At 34.0% G+C, this 21,670-nt stretch overlaps 2 protein-coding genes and 1 long non-coding RNA gene across 7 annotated transcripts; 2 read left to right on the forward strand and 1 right to left on the reverse strand.

Moving 5' to 3' along the window:
• The first annotated feature begins 6,518 nt into the window (after nt 1–6,518).
• LOC113698663 (uncharacterized) lies at nt 6,519–12,332 on the forward strand. 4 transcript variants are annotated; one of them, XR_003450262.2, is made up of 6 exons: nt 6,519–7,026; nt 7,215–7,286; nt 7,521–7,556; nt 9,199–9,784; nt 11,020–11,244; nt 11,902–12,332. It is a non-coding gene; the product is annotated as an uncharacterized lncRNA (long non-coding RNA). The 4 variants fall into 4 exon arrangements; XR_003450264.2 differs by having other exon boundaries at nt 6,519–7,019; XR_003450265.2 differs by lacking the exon at nt 7,521–7,556 and having other exon boundaries at nt 6,519–7,019.
• A 1,349-nt stretch (nt 12,333–13,681) lies between these two features.
• On the forward strand, nt 13,682–21,349 carry LOC113698995 (putative late blight resistance protein homolog R1A-3). Of its 2 annotated transcripts, XR_003450335.2 has the most exons (3): nt 13,682–17,703; nt 18,589–18,701; nt 21,175–21,349. XR_003450335.2 is itself a non-coding variant. In XM_072056751.1 (2 exons), exon 1 carries the CDS (start codon nt 13,775–13,777, stop codon nt 17,675–17,677), a length of 3,903 nt encoding a protein of 1,300 aa, XP_071912852.1. In that variant the 5' UTR covers nt 13,682–13,774; the 3' UTR covers nt 17,678–17,703; nt 18,589–20,617. The 2 variants fall into 2 exon arrangements, 1 of the variants encoding a protein (XP_071912852.1); XM_072056751.1 differs by lacking the exon at nt 21,175–21,349 and having other exon boundaries at nt 18,589–20,617.
• LOC113698996 (protein trichome birefringence-like 10) lies at nt 19,317–21,138 on the reverse strand. The gene is made up of 2 exons (XM_027219009.2): nt 20,975–21,138; nt 19,317–20,112 (listed from the first exon to the last, which is right to left on the reverse strand). Exons 1-2 carry the CDS (start codon nt 21,097–21,099, stop codon nt 19,734–19,736), a joined length of 504 nt encoding a protein of 167 aa, XP_027074810.1. The 5' UTR covers nt 21,100–21,138; the 3' UTR covers nt 19,317–19,733.
• Nucleotides 21,350–21,670: the final 321 nt, after the last annotated feature.

Genomic DNA, 21,670 nt, shown 5'->3' on the forward strand with positions numbered 1-21,670 from the left:
ACTATTGTTAATGCCATGCATCCAAGGGGTGCTGAGGGAGGCCGTGTTTTGAAAGTTTTAATTCACAATGTGTAAATATGGGTGTAAAACAAAGTTAGCCCCCTAATTTTCATAATTTTAGTTTATATTATGATATATATATATATATATATATATATATATATATATATGATTTAGCCACCTTTGAATTAATTTTTTCTTCAAATAAGTTATTTATTTTTTATTGTGCTAGTTATTTAACTTTTAAAAAAGTAAACATATAATCAATAATCCATAGTAAATTGACCCAATTTGATACATTAGAATAAATGACCCAATTCATAATCATCAACGGGTTAAAACAAAAACAATTACTTTTTTGGCTAATATAAATATGCAATTGAGCCCAATTGATTAGACTCGTTCTTCCTCTTGCTGTATCAACTGTAAGTATAGAACAGATATTTTCAATTATGAAGATAATCAAGATAGTTACGAAACAAGATGGAAGTTAATTTCTTGAATGATTGCCTAATTGTGTACATAGAAAAGAAAGTTGTTGAAAAATTTAGCGCTGATTCAATCATAGATAAATTTACTTCTAAAAGGAATGTAAAACTCAATTTACTTTTAAGAAAAGAGATTGAAATTTTAGTGTATGTTAACATAACTTTTATCTTTTTAAATTAAAATATTTATATATATTGCATATATATATTTATTTATTTTGCATAGGCGACATATTGGAGTATCTTTTCATAATGTATAACTTGGGTGGTTTATGATATTATAAGATATTTAAGAAAAGTTTATTTTTTGTCTTACTTTTCATTTTGACTATGTTGCATATTTATAAAATAAACATACCTTTATAATTAAAATTAAAATTTAATATTTTTAGATGTCATATATTTAAATAGATGAACATTATTTTGAACATAGCATATTAAAATAATTTTATTAGAAAGATATTTGGGCGCCTAGGAAAAATATCTTGGCTCTGTCACTGCATGGGTTCCATTTGGCGTTCTCCTTCTCCCTGGCATAAAAGATGAGATTTGTTTACAAAAAGAGAGCAAGTTGGAGAAGATGAGGTTACCAGAATAACCAGCAGTAGAACAAATTCTCGTCTTATATTACCATTTGCCACCAATCCTTCATCATTGTTCTTCTTTTTTCCAATCTATCCTAATTTTACATCCATTTTGCTCATTAGCATATTCAAATATTTAACTTAATTACAGGTTTAAAACCTGAAAGCTCTGCCGGAATTTGACGCCGGTTTACATTGGATTGGACAAATTTTTGTTTGAGTTACGCTTTTTTTCTTCAAGGAGTCAAAAGGAAACCTTTTATTCTTTTCGGACCATTTTTTCTTTAGGAGTCTTAAACTCCATGAAGTTTTGGTTTTCGTAATGATTTCGGACACATCAGAACTTTTTCAAACTCAAAATACATTAAAATGATTGAACTGATGGTTCAAAATACATCAAAACCAATCACTCATTCTGTTCATCACTGGTCTGCGTTTCACAATATTTTTAAGGGATAATTTCAGAAACTTCCCCTGAGGTTTCTGACAATTACACTTACCTCCCCTGTGGTTTGAACAATTACACTGACCTCCCTTGAGGTTACTAATCCTTTACAAATTCAGTCCAAATGATTAAAATATTATTTTAGAGAGTGAAATTATAATTTTGTACCTGATTTGTCCTTTGTGCCACATGTCCAATGAATGACAAAGTATTACAAATTAATTAACAATTAATAAACTTTAACGAGCGTAGTTTATAGGCAAATACGTATTGCCTATTTAAAGTACCAGCTCTTTACATGAATTTTATTTTCAAACATTTACTTTATCACAAATATTTATTCTCAAATACAGATTTGTATTTACTCTCAAATATTTAATTTTTGTTAAATACAAAACCTACCAGTTTTTCTTCCGTAGAAATATTAATATAACATTTTTTCAATTTCAGTTACAAATATTTATGTATTTAACATAAATTAAATGATTCAGAATAAAATACTCATAAAGAGCTAATACTTTACTCATGTAATGGATGAAAGCCATAAAAAATTAACATTTTATAGGCCATTTTTTTTAAATTTTAATTTATATTAAATAGATAACCTATCGATTTTCTTTTCACAAGAATATTATTGTAACACCTTTTAATTTTTAATTACAAATATTGATATATTTATTGTAAATTAAATATTTAAAAATAAAATACATGTAAAGAGCCGGTACTTTAAATAAGTTATGCGTATTTGCCTATAAACTATACTCCTTACTTAAATCAATAAACTACACTCCTTAACTTAAATCAATAAACTATACTCCTTACTTTAAATAGTGTAGTTTATAGGTAAATACGCATATCCTATTTAAAGTATCGACTATTTACAGATATTTTATTTTCAAATATTTAATTTATGATAAATATATTAACATTTGTAATTAAAAATTAAAAACTATTAAAGTAATGTTCTTGCAAAAAAAAAATCAGTAGGTTATCTATTTAATATAAATTAAATATTTTTTAAAAAATAAATGGCCTCATAAACTATTAATTTTTTATGACTTTCATCCATTACATGAGTAAAGTATTGGCTCTTTATGGATATTTTATCCTGAATCATTTAATTTATGTTAAATACATAAATATTTATAACTAAAATTGAAAAAATGTTATATTAATATTTCTACGGAAAAAAAACTGGTAGGTTTTGTGTTTAACAAAAATTAAATATTTGAGAGTAAATACAAATATGTATTTGAGAATAAATATTTGTGATAAAGTAAATGTTTGAAAATAAAATTCATGTAAAGAGCTGGTACTTTAAATAGGCAATACGTATTTGCCTATAAACTACGCTCGTTAAAGTTTATTAATTGTTAATTAATTTGTAATACTTTGTCATTCATTGGATATACGGCACAAAGGACAAATCAGGTACAAAATTCTAATTTTACTCTCTAAAATAATATTTTAATCATTTGGACTGAATTTGTAAAGGATTAGTAACCTCAGGGGAGGTCAGTGTAATTGTTCAAACCACAGGGGAGGTTTCTGAAATTATCCCTATTTTTAACTGCTAAAGTTGTTCAAAAAGTGGAATACTTTGATAAAAAAATCCTCCCCTGAAGTTTCTAGTAATATCATTTAGCACCCCTATAGTTCTAAAAGTATCATCTACCTTCCCCACAAGTGAAATGTGACAAAAATTCAGGAATACAATAATCTTGTTCTTCTCCACAAGACCCTCAACGGACTTTTTCTCAATTCCCTGTAGCACTAAATTAACTCCGGCAAGAACTAAAAATAGCCTTCATCTTGAGTTGTCATCCGAAAAATTGATGAAAGAGTTTTTGGCAACTTCAAAATACAATAATAAGGCAAAAATAAATATAACATACGAGAATCATGTTGTTTGGCCAATTGACCTATGCCACAAGTGAAAGAGCAGCAAGTTCACTATAAAGAAGAGTACAAAATCATAAGTTTTAAAGTACTAAATACTAAAAATTCAAAAAAGCCTAGATCTAACAAAAGGCTCAACAAGCCCAAATTAGCTTCTAACTAGCTCTTTCGGTTGTCAATTCCCAAAAAATCTGTTTCTTAAATTGGGGCCTAGGGCCTCCCGAGTCTCTCTTGATACACTAACTAACGGTCCAAGCTTGCTATTAGTATCTTTTCACAAGAAAGTCCAACAAAGAGTTTGGTTAGTGGAGACTTGCTAGCAATAATATCTTTTCTGTTGCATTTTTAGACATCTTAAGCTGGACGTTCAGTCCTAGTAGAGTTTGGATTTGGTTTGGTCAATTAGCTGTATTTTTTTGTTGAGGGTAGAAGACTAGAAGAGTTGTCCAAATTAGCTAGAGGAAAAAGGGCAAAAGAAAGCGAAACCAAGAGATGAAGAAATAGGATAGATGACAACTTGAATTTTCTTGTTCTTTTCCTCTATTCCAAAAGGAATATTCAAATATGCCAATATAGTTGAGGGTTAAATAGTTAATTTGGTGGTTACTGCTCGTGGGAGTATTATGTCTAACCCAAAAAAAAGGGTAAAAGGAAAAAAACCTGTGTAACAAGTAGGCATAACCTCGTTGATTCTCAGCTAGAACAATCCTATTACTTCTAAGATTGGATAATCTCTCTGTTTGCCTACAAATTTTTAAGTGTTTTTAAAAACAATAAAGTTTTTACAAAAAAGGAGCAAATGGACGGTTAAGTGTAGATATCCTACATTTATATCAACAGGAAAAATATAAAACTAAAAAAAAAGAATTTAACCAGACCAATTAACTAATAATTTTTATAAATATATATAAATTGTTTGCTCTATATTTTCTTAGTTTTCTTGTTTTTATTAATACTCATTCTCAGTTAGATGCTAGATGCTTATATAAGCATTAAGCATACTCAGAGATATGGCAAAAGAAAAACTTCCATAAAAACTCCTTTAGATTTTCACTTAGAATGTGCCAAATTAAATGATCATCCCAACACAGCAAATTTGGCAATTGAAATACAAATTTTATTTTTTTATTTTAAATTCACAAATAAATGAAAGAGATAATAGGAAAGAAAAGGTCACGTTGAGTGCCTAAATCTCTGAAAAATGTAAGGGCGTCTTTAGTTTTGGATTTCCTTTAACAAAAAATAAATAAAAGAATGAAAACTTTTTTGTACAAAATACCAATGTTTTGCTCGAAATCAATTGCTTTTCTATAAAGAAATTTATGTCAACAACACTCTATTACTAAATATAACCTCAAGGTTAATGTTTTCGCTATCTTTTGTTTAGTTCTACAAAGTTTAAGCAATTAGAAAATTGAGCTCTTCCTAAAGGCATGAGTTTAATTTCTTTATTATGCCTTCACAGTATGGGGCTCCAGGAATCACATTACTTGGTGTAATTGGGTTCCAAGGTAGCCAGTTGATTTTGAGTTCTCACGTTGATCTAGCATGGCAAGAAATTTCCTTCTAAATGTAGCTTCAGTAAACTTCTTAAATCCATCCACAAGAACTCATTTTTGATAAATGATAATTATGCAAAATTTGAATTTGAAATTTAACTTTTGTATATGTATCATAGATCTAACAATGATAGTTTATACACTGTCAGTATATATAAGATTTACTCTTTTGTATAATATTTAATTTTAATCTCTTTCCTCAAGTATTTCCTTCATTCACAATTTTATTCATTAAAAGTTTTTAGATATTCTTGTTTAGTTTCCAAAAGTTCCTCCAGGATAGTTTCCTTAATATCACAACAATTAATCGTGTTGAACAAGAAATTGATATGCTAATCTTCTTTAGTTTCCAAAAGCACTGTCAAAGAAATTTGTTAAACTTCTTTCCGAAAATTTTTTTTTTTTTTGCACTATTGCTCAAGGAAACTAAGGAAATCTGCTTACTTGCTCACAATTAATTGATTGCCAGAGAAATTTCTAAAACTTCTTTACAAACAATAATTTCTTTCCAACTATTGCTCAAGAAAGTTAACAAAGTCTGAGTTTAATATATTTTATATTTCTAAAGTAAAAACCCATTCTTGCTGTTACATTGAATTACATAAATAACCACAATTATCATAAATAAAGCAAAGCTAAAAAAACAACATTGCATACCGAGGGTATTATCGGAATATGAGATCTAATGCACTAATCCGCTAATTTAAACTCTTGCTCTTAATATCTTATCTTACATATATATAAAAAGCTAAGACTTCTTCTCCCAGGTTCTACCACGTGGCTGGATGAGGAGAGGGAGGAAAATTTTCTTCCGTTTATGCCCTGAGAATATTGAGTAGTTCTCCAAACAGTGTATCACTGTTGAGGTCATTTTTGTCTTTTCTCATAAAATTACTATCTTGCCCAAATAAAAATAACTAGCCCCAGGTTCAACCACGTGGCTGGATGAGGAGAGGGAGGAAAATTTTCTTCTGTTTATGCCCTGAGAATATTGAGTAGTTCTCCAAACAGTGTATCACTGTTGAGGTCATTTTTGTCTTTTCTCATGAAATTACTATCTTGCCCAAATAAAAATAACTAGCCCCAAAACAGTACCTAACTATTGAGGGTTATTTCTGACTTTTTGCGAATAATCTTTTGCGTTACTTCTCAGTGTTTCCCGTCTTTTCCCCTCTTTTCCTAGACCCAAGAAAGCGGTGGTTGGCATTAGCTCTGTTCTCCACTTCTTCTTTGTCTCCATTATGAAAGACAAGAAGCCAAAAAGTCAAACAACTTTAGCACCGATGGCAGGAAAGCAAAACACTCCATTTGCACTTCATTTTACAACTTTAGCCCATCATCTTTTGTTTTATTCTTCCTTTCTTTCTCAGTCTTTTGCTCTCTTTCTCAATCTTTCCTATCCCTTCTTCTCTTTAGTCTTTTCTCAGCGAAAGAAACCGGTAGTTGCTGCTTCTTTTTTGTATCCATTGTCAAAGACAAGAAGTAAAAAAGTCAAATAAAAAATGGAAGCTGACCCATATGGCAGCAAGACAAAACAGTCCCTTTCTACTTCCTTTTAGCCCATCATCTTTTGTTTTCTTCTTCCTTTCTTTCTCTCTGTTTCCCGTTTCTTTATTTCTCCTTTCTTTTCTTGCTGGTTGAACGAAGAAAAGTACAACTTCAATTCTTCCATCAGTAGCCAATTGTTTAGAAGTGTTTTTGACTTTTTCCCTAGCATTCTTGCCCTCTCTTTCCCGTTGTTTCTGCTTCGTTTTCTTTTTGCTGCAGAAGAAGCATGTTTGCATATTTCATTTTGTTTTCATGTTCAGTTCTACTTTTTCTCCTTCGTCCCTCCCTCTCTGTTTCCATTCCTTTGTTTCTCTTTTGTTTTCTTCCTGGTTCGGACAAACAAAAGTACCAACAGATCTGCTCCAACACCTGGTCAATAATTTTTCCCCAAATTATGGCTGCTCATCCATATCCCAATCGTGGTATTGTTCCACAAAGAGTCAATTGTGGCTGCCCATGCATATCCCAACCATGCGATTATTCCACAAAGAGTCAGGTATGAGGTATGATTTCTACCTATTACTAGAGATATAGGTTTGTCCTTTTGCCTTCCTTTTCATTTGCCAGTTCACAAATTATCGAGAGTGAGAAGAAAAATCTCTAACAACTCATCAATTTTGTGTTGTTATCTATTGTCAGTGAAAGAAAAATTCCTAACAACTGATAGAGTTTGTGTCTTTATATACATCAGGAACACAAACACTGCTCACAAAAAAAATCAACGGTTCTACCTCCTTTTGCTCTGCAACATTTCCAAGTAAAGGTAACTATTCATATTCTGTGCCTAATATTTTTCCGAACGAGTCTTGAACAGATTGGAAAATCTATATACTTTCTATTTTGGTTGCCAAATTTCTTCAAGGGTTTAATTGCACTTTGAAAGAATTGGTGCAGAAGAGCTTCTGATTTAACGTTCACAGATTTCAGTTCTAAGTTCGTTTGCTTTCAGTTATTACTTGTCGACTGAATTTTTTTCCCTTACTTTTGTTGTTATCAGTTTTAAGTTCCCTTGCGAGTATCAGGTCCACAGATTGTAAGTTCTTCTATTTTTTTCCTCCAATTCAACGAATGTGGTATTTTTGAATGGTGGATAGGATGGGATAGAAGGTTGTGTAGATGAAATGGATTTTGGTTGTTGATAGAGCAGAGGAATAGTCTGATACTTGGTAATTACTTGTATGCATGTTTTTGGGGTCTAAAGTCGTGGATTTGCAAGTTGGACACGACAGTGAGTGAGACGGACGGAAGTTGTGGAATAGGCGGACATGCATAATCATATATATATATGCAAATTGGACTTTGGCTTTCTATGTACGTAATATATATTTGGCTTTCTAACTTCCTACACATAAAAAATGGTGAAATTGCAGCATGAAGTGACTATACCTGTCTAAACAAAAGAGCAAACAGACCACAAATATGTGAGCCAAGATTCTTTAATATGTATAAAATTTCCATTCAAAAGTATTGCAATAACACTTGTAGATAGGAAATGGAGAGAGGTGGCAGTTGGAATAAATATTGTGTCATTTTATGAATTTTTAATTTTGTCCTTAAAAATTAATTTTTACTCTTCTAATCAGATTTGCTACCATAATCTCCCATAAATAACTCCCTTAAATATTATAACTACCAAATAAACTATAGCTGTTTTTAAAGAAAAAGTTACTAATAAATTGCAAATTTTTTTTGAAGATTTTATATAAAATTTAATTTTGTAAAAACAAAATTAACATATTCATAAACATTAATAATTATTTCTAAACTGCACGTACATTGGGTGTGCCCTTAACATTAGTCTATATAATATATATAAAGGGCGATTTAGTGTAAACATTATTTGTCACTCTTTGAACTTTCGATTTTACTCTTATAGAACAAAACATGTTTTACTTTAATTATTTACCTTAAACATACCTAATACTAACCATTGTGACTATCAATATAACAATTATTATTTGAAAGAAATTTAAGAGATTAATTATTATTTTGGCAATGAAAAATTCATATGAAATTTACTTACCATAAATATTATACATCTATTTATTGAACACACATTGAGTGTGCAAAAAGCACTAATTTTTTTTATTGTTTTACGTTCTCTTTGTTAAAGGAAACAAGAATCTAATTACTGCTAATACTTAATAGCTTTTTGACTTTGGGTGTCTAACCTGAGTTGATGGATGGATGGACCGACCGAGAAGAAGAAGAAGGATGATGATAACTAAAAACACACTAATAAAACATTGCAAGTAGGCAAACAAATCGATAGGTATACTGATGGACACGGACGCTCTTTGAAGTTGATTTTTCCAACTAAGAAAAGAGGCATAGACCAAAAAAGGGATTTTTTTTCCTTTTCTTTTGGGGGGAGGCCATTGTGTGTACGGCAGATTGAGTTCATCTCTTGTTCTTGTCGTTGTTCAGGTTCTAATATAATATTGGAAATCCTCAGATAGAAGCTTGAGGGTAGGTGTAGGTGGGTGGTATTTCTTAATATTTCAGCTGCTTTTCTCCTTAGCAGATTGATATTCATTTAAAGTGTGCCTAATTATATTTTTGCCTCTTTCTAATTTTTTCTCATCTAAGTATAGTTTAAACATATTGGATAATTTGTATAGTTTTACATTGATACCTTTCTTGTACATTTTATTTTGGTTGCCAACTTTGTTCAGGGGTTTAGTTACGATTTAAAAGAGTCGGTGCTAAAGAGGCTTTTGTTTGGGGTTGGCAGATTCGTATTAAGGAATTGCTTCAATTCAAGGTCATTCCTTCTATTCCTTCACTACATCTTACAATTTTCGTGCTTAAGTTTTGCTCTGCTTGACTACACTCTAGAGAATATCATAACTGAATCTCTATGCTTATACCATTTTTCTTTCTCAGATTTTGCCTTTTACTATTTAATCACTCTAATTTGTTGAATATGACGCTCTTAAACAATTAATCTCATGTTTGTATCTCTTGGTCAGCTGCTTGTATCTAACAGTTTGGATTTCATATATATAGAAGTTAGCTTTACTCTCTTCATTAGCTATCATTGTGCCTAAGTTTTGTTATATTTCGTCTATTACTCATAATTTTTTCAGTTGTAGGTTCATTTGGTCTCACTTATTAACTGAACGTATGCTTTATATGATTATGGTGAGGCTGGCTAATCAATAGATTAATATGTATTAGAAGCAAACGAGTATGATCAAGGAAGATCACCTACTTGCTGCAATCAAAGTTGCTGCTTCTATCAGGGGACACAACCTATCAGTAAGCTTTCAAGAACTACCATGAATTGCATTTGAGTTCAGTTTTATTCAACATTCGAATGAAGATTCTTATCTCATAAAGTACGCTCCAACCATTAGGATTTTATTAACAGTATTCTGTTTATTAAAAAAAAAATCCACAAGTCACAAAATTTTGACGAAATAGAAAGACACTTCCTTGCATGACTTAGTCCACATCAACTCCACTCTATAAGCATAAGACCAATATTTTGCATTCTGCATTTTGGCATATAAACTTATAGATATTTCTGCGATTTTACTTTTTTTATTCTTATTCATGCTCCTGGTCATGCTACTCTACAAATAAAGAGCTTCATATAATTGATTATTGTGGCCAGTCAATGAATGCAAAAGTGAAAAATGAAAAATGGGCTTCACAATGGGAATGTTTTAGGAATCTAGATGTTATACACAATCAATTTGGGCTTTCCATTTAATTTGGAAATAGTAGCAGCAGCAACCCACCTTGCTCTTCATTTTTCCTTTTAGGGAGTCCTCCTTGGTAAGTTTAATTTGCCCTTTTTTTTTGATGTTGTTAGCTTTTCTACATGACAATAGTAAACAAACAAATAGATTGGTATACCTATGCTCTCATCGTAGATATTAATCATATAGACACCAAAGCAGCGGTACATTTTCAATCTAAATTGATAACCAAATTGTTGATTTGTTAATGTGTATCTCATCTGCCTACTTGTCAAAGAAATCAACGGTAACCGTTAATCGAAAGAGAGAGATGAAATGGAAGCTCTTGAATGAGTTGTTCCACCCACAGTACTTTGTACAATAACAAATTTCATGTTAGTTGAAACCTCCAGTCCCTTTACAGACTTGCAATTAAAATCAACATAGCAGAACAGTCAATAGATTGTCGTCATTGTACAATGTTAAAAATGTGAAAGTTAATGAAGAAAGAGAAAATACGGGTAAATATTGTCTATCTCCTATGTTCAGCAAACATCCACTTTATGATTTTCTAACATCTCTTCTTCACATATTTAGCCTTAAGGTCAACGAAAAGACTGCAGCATGCTAGCATTATCTCATCTTAGTTCACTTTACCTTAACTTTGTTGGTAAATCCAGGGATCAGGAATTTGATAAAATGAAATTCAATGAATGAAAATTGACATGTCCCTTTTTGTGCTATATAAATTCTTATGTTCTAAATTATTGAATCTGGCATATACTGATTATCTATGGTTTACATTTCTAGCTGCATGGTTTTGTAAAGAAAGAGCAATTGGAGGATGCCCTCACTCACATGGACCTTCTGATCATTCCTGTTGGAGTTCATAGGAAACTAGCAATGACTAGAGATAACCTTTTTAATATCAATCCTGACATTGTTAGGGCTCTATGAATGAATTTCAAAGTGCTGTACGGAAGCTATTGTCTGCATGGTGCCATTTGGGGCTGCAATGAACGTCACATTTGTAAAGTTATGTACTATTGTTCTACGATTCAGTTAATTTTGTTTTGGTGTTGTTTAGGTATCTTTATTATCGATATCTGAAAATTCAAAGTCTAACATGCTTCAATTAGCCCAAGATTTGAATTTTTTTTGGTCATAATTGTTGTTCGAGCTGTACAAATTATTGTAAAACTGTGGAATTGTACGAGAGTGTGCATCTTTCAGTGTGAAAGAAATATTGTGTGCTGTGAGTTAATTAACTTGAGTTTATTGTGTTCTTCATTCATGTTTATTTTTCATATTGCATATGTGCTTATTTCTCCAGACTCTTCATGGTTTATGTGGAGCTATGCATGCACTTCATTATGGTCCAGAATGGCATAAGCTTTACATTCCTTCTTAAGGGCCTTTGTTGTCACTCAATATGAAAAATGATTGATTGATGTCTAAAATATGAGAGCAAAAATTAATATGTCTTCATGATAGAATTTTTAGTGAACTTTACCATTGTGGTCTCGCCCCTTAACCACCTCAATTACCAATTATTTTAATACTTCAGTTCTACGAGTTATTGATAGGTTGCGATTTTATCATTTATTTTATTATTAATTTCTCCTATTACCTGACCCAATTTGGATTAATTGTTAGTTTCTACTCACTTTTAGTATTTTACATATATTTCAGGGAGTAGAACGAAAATACCATAATAAGTGCCGATTTGACAGTTATCAGGAAAGAGTTCAAGTAGCAGGCATCCAGGGCATTTTTGGAACAAGGAGATACAAGTCCTTTTTGGTAATTCGCAGAGCGCAGCATTAAAAGGAGGAACGAAGGGCTGAAGTGGGGGTCTTCTTCTTCCTCTCCGGAAGGGGAGCCGCCGCACATTGGAGAGCTTTTCGTCTTGTAGCTTAGCCGTAGTTGTTGACTTTTCTTCTTAGTTTTTGTTAGCTAGTTTCTTTCTTACGTATGAAGATTGCTGAGAAGCTTAGCTTTTGTTTTTGATTCTGCCTATTCAATTTCTCTTCTCCGAATGTCGGACAAAAGCAAACACACTCAGTGGACTCTCGTAGCTTCCTTTCTTTATTGAATGCCCAGCTTCCCAATTGATGGCCGCAGCCTTTGCTTCAATTTCTTGTGGGTTTAGTTCATTAATTATGAACTAATTCTACAATTCTAGTCAAGGGACAACTGACGATTTGGTTCGACAACTACTGTGAGATCGAATCTGTTTTAATTATTTTCTTCATCTATTGGTATTTGTATGTTCCTTGATTTTAATTGCTATGGCCTTGTGTATGATTGATTAGTGCGCAATAATTAATTATTCATATAGGCTATTTTTGCTAAATAGGGGTAATTGAATCCGTAATTGTTCGTTATCTCTACCTCAGTAGCAACTGGCGTAATTGGGTTTATGTCAGGGGAGCATATGATCTAATTTAAACAAACCCTCGTAGCGTGTTTGTTGGTTAGGATTGGGCCTTTCTAATTATTAATGCAATCTAGAAATTAAATCCTACGGTCGTACCTAGGGTTATTTTTTGGGTTAGAGAAATAGCTAACGGTCGTACCTTAGCTATCGATAAATTAAGGAAGGGTTGGTTGTTTATCGCATGCATGACAACTGTAACTAATCTATTAATAAATGTTGGGATTATTTTTGCATCAATGATCAGTGCATGAACCATTTTTGAAGTATACCCTTGGCTAGAATTTCTCTTAGTTATTTCTTTTAATTAATTATTTTCTGCAGTTAATTTATTTAGTTAGCATTTAATCCAAAACCCCCCATACTTTGGACTCTAAAAGAAACAATTACTTCCAGTCCCTGTGGATTCGACCCTACTCATCGCTATCTACAGAATTAACTTTAGTTTGAGCAGGTTTTATTATTGTACAGGTTCGGCACCTGTCAGTTATGCATTTGCATAGACACTAAATATAACTTGCCAAAAATTTACATGTTATTGTTTACAGAAATGAGAATACCAGCAAATTTTTCAATATTTTTGACACTATATATATTGGGCATTGGCTGTGCAAGGCACAACCAGAAAATCTCTAGTATTATAGATAAGTTGTACCTCTATAAGCATTTAATTAGAGCTACTCGCTGGCCACAATATTGTAGCGGGAAGACTCTGGCTATTTCTTGATTGATTTACAATAATATGATTCAAATTAGACAATTAGTTTGAAAACTTGAAAGCCATAAGCCAGCAATTGTAATTTAATTGCTGATGTGACTGCAAAAAGTGACCAATTTGGTCATTAAAAAAGAGACTAAATTGGCACACGCATGGCCCACCAATAAAGCACCAGATTCGGAGGAATCTTTGTTTGGCGCTACACTGAAGTTGCTGGGAAAGTTCTGAAGCACCATATCCTCTGTGAACAAGTTAGTGTCCTGCAATATTTAAACAACAAGTGGGGGGAAAAAAAGTCCAGCCTATTCTTTGTTGGCTATTGTTAGATGAGAAAGTTTTGGATCCTGAACTGATTTTATTGAGTAGCTGCTAAACCAGACAAAAATCTAATATCAGAGTGAAAAGAAGATATGATAATGGAGATCCCCTCCAGCAGTAACGCCGACTGCTTTGATTTTGCTTTATATCATTATCTGCAGTCGCATCACATCTCCTCCAGCACTAGCACTAGTTGCTTTGATCTTGCTTTGGATTTTCTAGCCGAGCCCATATTTCGCTGGGACTCTGATTACCTGAAGGAGAAGGTAAGATTAATGAAAACCTGTTTTCTGTATGTCAAAAAGTGTAGGAGGAGGAGGAACCACGAAGCGCTTTTGGAGCATGATTGCGAGGACAGGCGTAATATTATGTCTGAAAATTTGAGACGTAGTATTATTTGCTTCAGAATTCAAGATGTGGCTATCAGTATGATTCATGATCTTCAGCCTGCTTATTTTCAATATATTCATTCTGATTATCACTTAGATTTTTCCTTCATTCAAAGTGCGATTACCAGATCCGAGGAAAATATCAAAATGTTTCTTGAGACGGATGTCAATAAATCATGCGCCGCCATCTTCATCGACTATTACTCACCAGGAGATCCACGACTAGTTATGGATCTTATTATGTGCCTTTTAGAGACTCTGGATTGTGTTTTACGTGCTGGGGAGCTAAGGGATACAATTAGAAATAGGCTAAAACTCTTCAGGAATCTCATTGGCTTTGTGACAATGCAAGGTCTTGAATGTTCGCAACTGACAGATCTCTTGACTTACACTGTAGTTGCAGCTGGAAGCCTGATTTCTATATGTCAGTTTGACAGTGATGATGTACAAGTGGTCAATCGAATGGAATCTGAAATTTATCAGCTGATACAGGAGAAGATCAATCGTCTTGATCTCCAAGCCCGAGAAACTTTTGTCCATGTGCTGACAGCTTCAAAGAAACAACCGAGATCATCATATGATTTAGCCCTTCAGAAGAATGAGGATCCAGTGGTAGGCCAGTTTGTTGGTTCTCTTCGTGATTATCTTATGGATCTACTAGGATCTTATTCCAGTTTTCCGGTTCCAGTGAAGGATCAAATACTAAGACTCCATGAGGAAATAAGATGCCTGAGTATCCTTCTTAAACAAGAGGAGAAACTAGGTGATGAAATAAAGGATCTTATTGGAGCTGTGGTATCTGATGCAGGAATTTTGACCTTCTCCCTTTCTGTCAATGAAATCAAGGAAGGCTTGCCTGAGGAAACAGATCTTGGGGTGTTTCATTTGCACAAAGTTCTCAAATATATGGCAGCAGAGGTTGCACACAATTTTCCACTAAAATCACCATATTCATCATTTAATTATCCTAGACCCAATGAGTTGGGCTGTATGGATTTTTTCCTAGAAAATCTCAAGGAACTAGCAAGGTGTGATGAGGCTGATGATTCAATTGGTTTTCAACATCATAGAATCCAAGCGATCCAAAACGATCTCGTATTCTTAAGATCTTTCCTCGAAAATATCAAAGAGCAGCGCTATCAGAATGGAAAACTTCAAGCTTTCTGGAGTCATGTTATGGATGCTGCATACAAGGCAGAGTTACTGATTGACTTGGCACTTGTTGGTGATAAATGTGAAGATTCTTTGGATGCCGTTTCTAGACATATTAATCTTTTGAAGATTGAGGCCCCAGAGATCCATAATGGTCAAACCCAAAGAGTTAACAAGACTTCCATTCACATACCATCACAATTTACTGTCGCCATGCATGACGAAGATCTGGTGGGTCTTGACGACGAGGTGGAAACTATTACTCATCGGCTTACGAGAGGATCAAAGCAATTGGATGTTGTTCCCATTGTGGGTATGCCTGGCCTTGGGAAGACCACATTAGCCCACAAAGTTTATACTGCTCCTTCAGTTAGGTCACATTTCCATGTTCGTCGTTGGTGTCGTGTTTCTCAAACGTGTAGCAAACACAGTTTGTTAGTTCAACTTTTGTGTAGTAGTTCTTCTAAGAGTTCTGATGAATATCTTGAGATGGATGAAAATGATTTGACTAACAAGCTAAGGCAGGTTTTGCTGAGAAGTAGGTATCTCCTTTTTTTGGATGACTTGTGGGACGTTGAGGCATGGAATTTGTTGGAAAAATCACTGCCGAATGATGCCAATGGAAGCAGGATTCTCTTCACTAGTAGATACCAACATTTATCTTTGCATTTCAAACCTAATAGCGAGCCTCACTATCTCCGCCATCTTACTGACAAAGAGAGTTGGACATTGCTGCGGAGAAAGCTATTTGGCACGGAAGATTGTCCTGCAGCACTAAGTGAAGTTGGATCTCAAATAGCAAAACTTTGTCGAGGCTTACCCCTCGCAGTTGTCCTTGTTGCTGGAATTCTTGCTACTACTGCAAAAGATAGTTGGAATGAAGTTGCAAAAAGTCTAAGTTCTATTGTCCTTGGGGATGAATACTGCATGAAGACACTTGAGCTGAGTTATAGTCATTTACCAGATTATTTGAAGCCATGCCTTCCGTATTTTGCTGCATTTCAAGAAGATGAGGTTATTAATGTGCGAAGGTTGTTACGGCTTTGGATCTCTGAAAGATTCGTGCAACAGGCAGAAGGAAAGAGCTTAGTGGAAGCAGCTTATGACTACTTGATGGCTCTAGTTAATAGAAGTTTAGTTATGGGTGTCGGACAAAGAACTCTGGGTGGTGCCAAAGCCTGTCTACTTCACGATTTGGTACATGAGTTTTGCGTGGAAAAAGCCAAAGAAGAAAGTTTTCTATATGTTATTCATAGTTGGAAAGCTCCTCTTAGTCTTACTGGGCCAAGCAACCCCCACCGAGTTTGTGTTTCCAATACCGGAGAATTGACAATTTGGGAGTTAATGCTTATTTTTCCCAATTTACGTTCTTTGATCTTGTTTGGAAATGTTCATATTGAACATGAAGAGGAGGATTTGGGTATTTTGTTACCTAAACTTGTCAGAGTGTTGGATTTTGGGAATTTGGGCTTTGGTAATTCTTTTCCGATGGAAGTAGTATTGCTTGTTCGCTTGAGATACCTGGCGCTCAAAGGAATAACAAACATCCCATCTGCGATAGCCAACCTCTCAAGGTTAGAAACTCTTATCGTAAAATATCCGGTTTTTGGTATTGAGCTGCCAAGTACTATTTGGAACATTAAGACATTGAGTCATCTGCGTGCTTTAAATTATCATGGAGTATGGCCAATGGGTTTTATTTTTCCAGTTGAAAATCTGGAAGTATCCCTAGATTTAGATTGTTTAGACACTTTAGACCTTGCAATTGATCCCTCCTCTCAAAGCTTGCAAAAGATACTGAGAAAGTTACCAAGCATTCGCAGGTTAAAATGTATGGAACGCTGGAACAGCTCAAGAGAAGCTACCAGAAATTGCAACGAGATTCTTGAATTTGACAGTTTGAGTCAACTGGAATCACTTCATTTGTTTCGTTTTCATGGATGTGGATTTAAATTCCCGTTGAATTTGAAAAAGTTGTCTCTCTCATATAATGGTCAGCCATGGAGTGAAATTTCAACAATTGGAAAGTTGCCTAATCTTGAAGTGCTGAAATTACTTGATCACTGCTTTGTTGGGGAAGAATGGGCAATGAAAGAAGGGGAGTTCCCTAAACTCCGAGTCTTAAAATTGTCAGAATTGGAATTTCGCAACTGGACTGCATTTTCTGATAATTTTTCCCGCCTTAAGAAATTGGTCTTGAGCTGGTGTGAGGAGCTGGAAAAGGTCCCTTCCTGTTTAGGGGAGTGTGAGACTCTTGAAATGATTGTGGTGAAAAGGTGTCGTGAGTCTGTTGTAGATTCTGTAAAGCAAATTCAACAAGAACAGATGGATATGGGCAATGAGGTTCTAAAGATCGAAATTAATAGTATGATACATCCATTTCCTCAGAAGAATAATCTACAGAAGCAGAGTCAACTCCCTCAGAAGCAGAGGAGATTTCTTCAGAAAGAGTGAATGTACAGTGGGATTCCACTCATCAGGTCAGATAAAACTATATTTGCATATGTTGAATCAGTTCAATTATATAATGATTCATGTTTCTCTCAACAGTTTACCACGGCAAACCATTCATGTCTCTTTTTCATCTGTTTATATGTTGAATCAGTCCAATGATATGTTAATTCGTGTGTATTTTGAAGCAATTTCTGGATTATTCTAAATTCTTTATTAGTTTAAACCTGATGCTGCTACATAACATTCTGATAAATTTCTGATTGCAGCAGGAAAAACATTAATGCACAATCTGTTTCTAAAATCTTCTTATTGTCATTTTCTGGGTCAGTGTTGAGTAATTTTTATGTAAGGATTTATAATCCCAATTTCCGAAATCTTCTTCCTTGTTGCTACATATTGATATGATACTCAAAAGGCAGCAGAGCAAAAGCATAACTTGATGTGATACTCGAAACCAGATACACTTATCTGTTCCCAAATTGTGTATGTAAATAAGAGTAATACAGAAAAGTGTAACTCGATTGATATGTTGAAACATACAATCACAGTTTTGCATACAAATATTAAGTGGAGACAAAAACCCCAAAAAAGAAAAAAAAAACTATGGTTGTGTTACTTTTCAACAGAGGAAGGGCATAGGACTTAATATGAGTTTTTCTTCACTACAATATGTTGAAATACAAACATTTTCATTCTTTACTAGGCAATATTTTCGGAAGTAAAAAAGGAAGTAATTTTCCTTAAACTTTTTTTTTTGTTTGGTTTCATGTTTTATTTTGCTATTTTAAGTGGTTAATTGCTCAAACTGATCAAAATGACAAATTAAAGAAACCAGATGACCTCTTCATGTTGGGTAATCTGTATACCTCTTCATTCAACTGATGTAGTACTGCAATTATTCCTTCTTCCAGAGTAGATTTCCTCGGAAGGAGAGTCCATTTCTTCTCATCATCACATTAGACAATGGTGAAGACTGAAGCATTTGTGTCTCTTCTTGACTTTGTGTGATCATTCCACTCATCAGGTCAGATATAATTGTATGTGTATGTTAATTCAGTTCAATGATAGATAATTACTGATCATGTCCCTTCTTTTTCATCTATTTACCTGTACCACAGGAGTAGAGTATTTTGACAAACACTCATTTTTACCGGACATAAAAGGCTTCTTTTTCAAGTAATGATGATCACTGAATGATAGTGCTAACAAAAAAGCTCTGGAGCCCTTTACTTTCCCTTAATCCTTCGCCAAAATGATTAGGTCCTTTGACATGCCTCCAAATTTCTTGCCTCAATGGGTAGAAGAATATTTGTTGTCAATGTGAAGCATGCTTGATCATGACCTTTTCTCATTGCCATTCAGAAATATGCATGAATGATCGTGTTCAAAGTACCCCAACGTATAAGTGATAGTACATCAATTGAATCCCGTAATTATGCTCTAGCCAGAAATAATTGAATGAACCAGAAGAAGACAAATAATAGAAAAGATAAAGAGGAAGAAAAGTACATTGTGATGGTCATTCTGGTTTGAACCAAACATTCAAGATATATCATTTAACAATGAGTTGCTACAATTACCTCTTCACCAAATCTATCTATGGTATTCTTATGTACAAAAACTGTTATTGGCCCTGTGGTGCAGCAAATACCTGATCTCCAGCAATTAAGACAGCAATATATGTGATGAGAACTAGTTTATTAACAATTGATCCTATGGTAAAGGTAATGCTTTCCACTACAGCTATGCTCCGAATGCTGGAGGAAAAATACAAAGAAGAGAACCCTTCTTAACTCATTTGCCCAAAAGCTGGCTTCTTTCACCATCAACCAGAAAGAAAACAAAACAAAACAAAAATGGTGTCTGACTAAGACCCTTGTTTACATGGAGTCTCATGTTCCCAACAGCTTGAACATACATTTTTCAGTTGATCTACACTCACCGCTATACTCCCACAAAATCCTCCTTTTCTTCTGCCTTTTCCGACATAAGAATACCACCTCATTGGTGTCCAGGGGAGTAAATTGTTCCTAGTCACAGAGTATATATACACTTGCTAAGAATCATCCATGTGCCCAAAGTAACGATTTCTGAATTGCAGATTCTCATGTTTTAGAAAGATAGCATACAGGAGCTCATTCCATGCATCTGGGACGCCAGGCAGACACCAATGGCTGCAGTCCTGCCTGTGGGGAGGCACAGGACCAACACTAGGATCCAAGTAATACAAAGATGAGTGCCCATCTTTTCTCCTCGCGGTCATATGAGTTATATTTAGTACTTCTACTGCTTCCGCATTTGACGAGTTCAAGTGAGCTGAAACTACATTGCTGAAAAGGTTATACATTTCCCAATTGTTCGACGGTACCAATGAAGAACCTAGCTCTGGAAGTGTCTCCAGGTGACAGTTTCCCCCGTTTCTCCAGTCTCCTCCTCTACAAAGCCACCATGTCATGTCAACAGCGACATTACGTAACAGTACGTAAGCATATATGGACATGACTGGAAAAGATTTATTTTAAACTCTTAAATCTTGCAACCTGAAAGCAGACCCCCTCAACACATAGAAAGCATAAGCAAGAATAATACAAAGGAGGAGAAAAACTAAAAATTTTGTTGGACGTTCAATGCAAATAGAGCAACCAATGCATAAATTTGGAATTCATGCTATAGAGCTCCTACTTTCCTTAGTTCTGCCAAGCAGCAATGTGGAGTATGAAATACAGTACTTACAATCTTCAATTGGCAGCACTTTGGCTCCAGTAAAATAAAACACCTGATTATGGCATGCAACCACACCAGGACAAACAAGTCAAACAATTTGCACAATAGATGGAATTGGAGCGATGATTTACTGCAATCAATTTTGTAACTTATATCTGAAACTAAATTGATTTTTTGATGAGGTCAAAATGGATACCTCATCCAACATTTCCCAAATTACCACCAACTGAAATTTGGAATGCAGGGTTCAAAGTGCCTAGGGGATCTTATGCTTGAACAAATAAGATGACATGCATTAAGACAGAGAGCAACATCCTATTACATGACAAATTCTCCTTGGGCCTGGGTGATAACTAAGAATCTCTGTCCTCTAAATCCATGACGGTTTCCTGCATGATGGACAATAGAATACAGAACAAAAGAAACACGAACAGGGTCCTCATTTGAAGGTAATAAGCAAAGAAGGAGCTAAGCTAAAATTCTAGATTAAGATAATTTGAGAAATCGAGGAATGAAAACAAAGACAGGAAAGCCTCAACAAGAAAATTACCAGATGGTAAAACTACAATTTACCTGAAATGGACAGGGGCATATGTGCGAAAGAAGACCTGCGTTTTGCTTGTATTTAATTCACGATCAACAAAATCTAGAACTGTCTGTAATGATCTCTTGTATGCAGTCTCAACTTCCATATCCATCGTTATTTCCAAACCTTCTTGAAAGTAACATCCCCTAACAAAGATGGTTTGAACTGAATTACTTTGTCATTGCAGGGGCAAGCACAGTCATGCATTCTATCAAGCTAATATTATCCATCATAATCTGTTTGTAAAACTAGCTGTTTGTAACTCTCTGTTTAAAGCACAGTCATGGTTTGATGTTTAATAGTGTTTACGATCCATCACAATCTGTTTGTAAAATATTCTCCAAGTTCTTTCCTGATTTTGATGTTTAATAGTTTTCATGATCCCAATTTTTCAAATATTCTTCAATCCTGCTACAGATTGAAATGATCCTTAAAACTAACTGTTTGTAGAATGTTCTCCATGTTCTTTTCTGATTTGATGTTTAATAGTGTTTATGATCCCAACTTTTGAAAGCTTCTTCATTGCTACTACGGATTGAAATTAATGATCAAATGATCCTTAAAACCAGCAGACAATTAACAAAGCATGTATGCGAGATTCACTTTTCTCTTCCTTTCATGTATTTCAGTAATACAAAAGATTTTGATTTGCTTCTGTTTTTCCTCAATAAAACTCTCATGCA

The sequence above is a fragment of the Coffea arabica genome, chromosome 7c, assembly GCF_036785885.1.
Source record: "Coffea arabica cultivar ET-39 chromosome 7c, Coffea Arabica ET-39 HiFi, whole genome shotgun sequence".
NCBI classification, from domain to species: domain Eukaryota; kingdom Viridiplantae; phylum Streptophyta; class Magnoliopsida; order Gentianales; family Rubiaceae; genus Coffea; species Coffea arabica.

What these genes read in the sequence shown, in the direction of transcription:
- LOC113698995 (XM_072056751.1), top strand. Translation starts at nt 13,775, where the DNA reads ATGATAATGGAGATCCCCTCCAGCAGTAACGCCGACTGCTTTGATTTT.
- LOC113698996 (XM_027219009.2), bottom strand. Translation starts at nt 21,099, where the DNA reads ATGGATATGGAAGTTGAGACTGCATACAAGAGATCATTACAGACAGTT. An exon ending in TATGCCCCTGTCCATTTCAG is followed by an intron (nt 20,113 to 20,974) that starts GTAAATTGTAGT and finishes GTGGCTTTGTAG; the next exon opens with AGGAGGAGACTGGAGAAACG.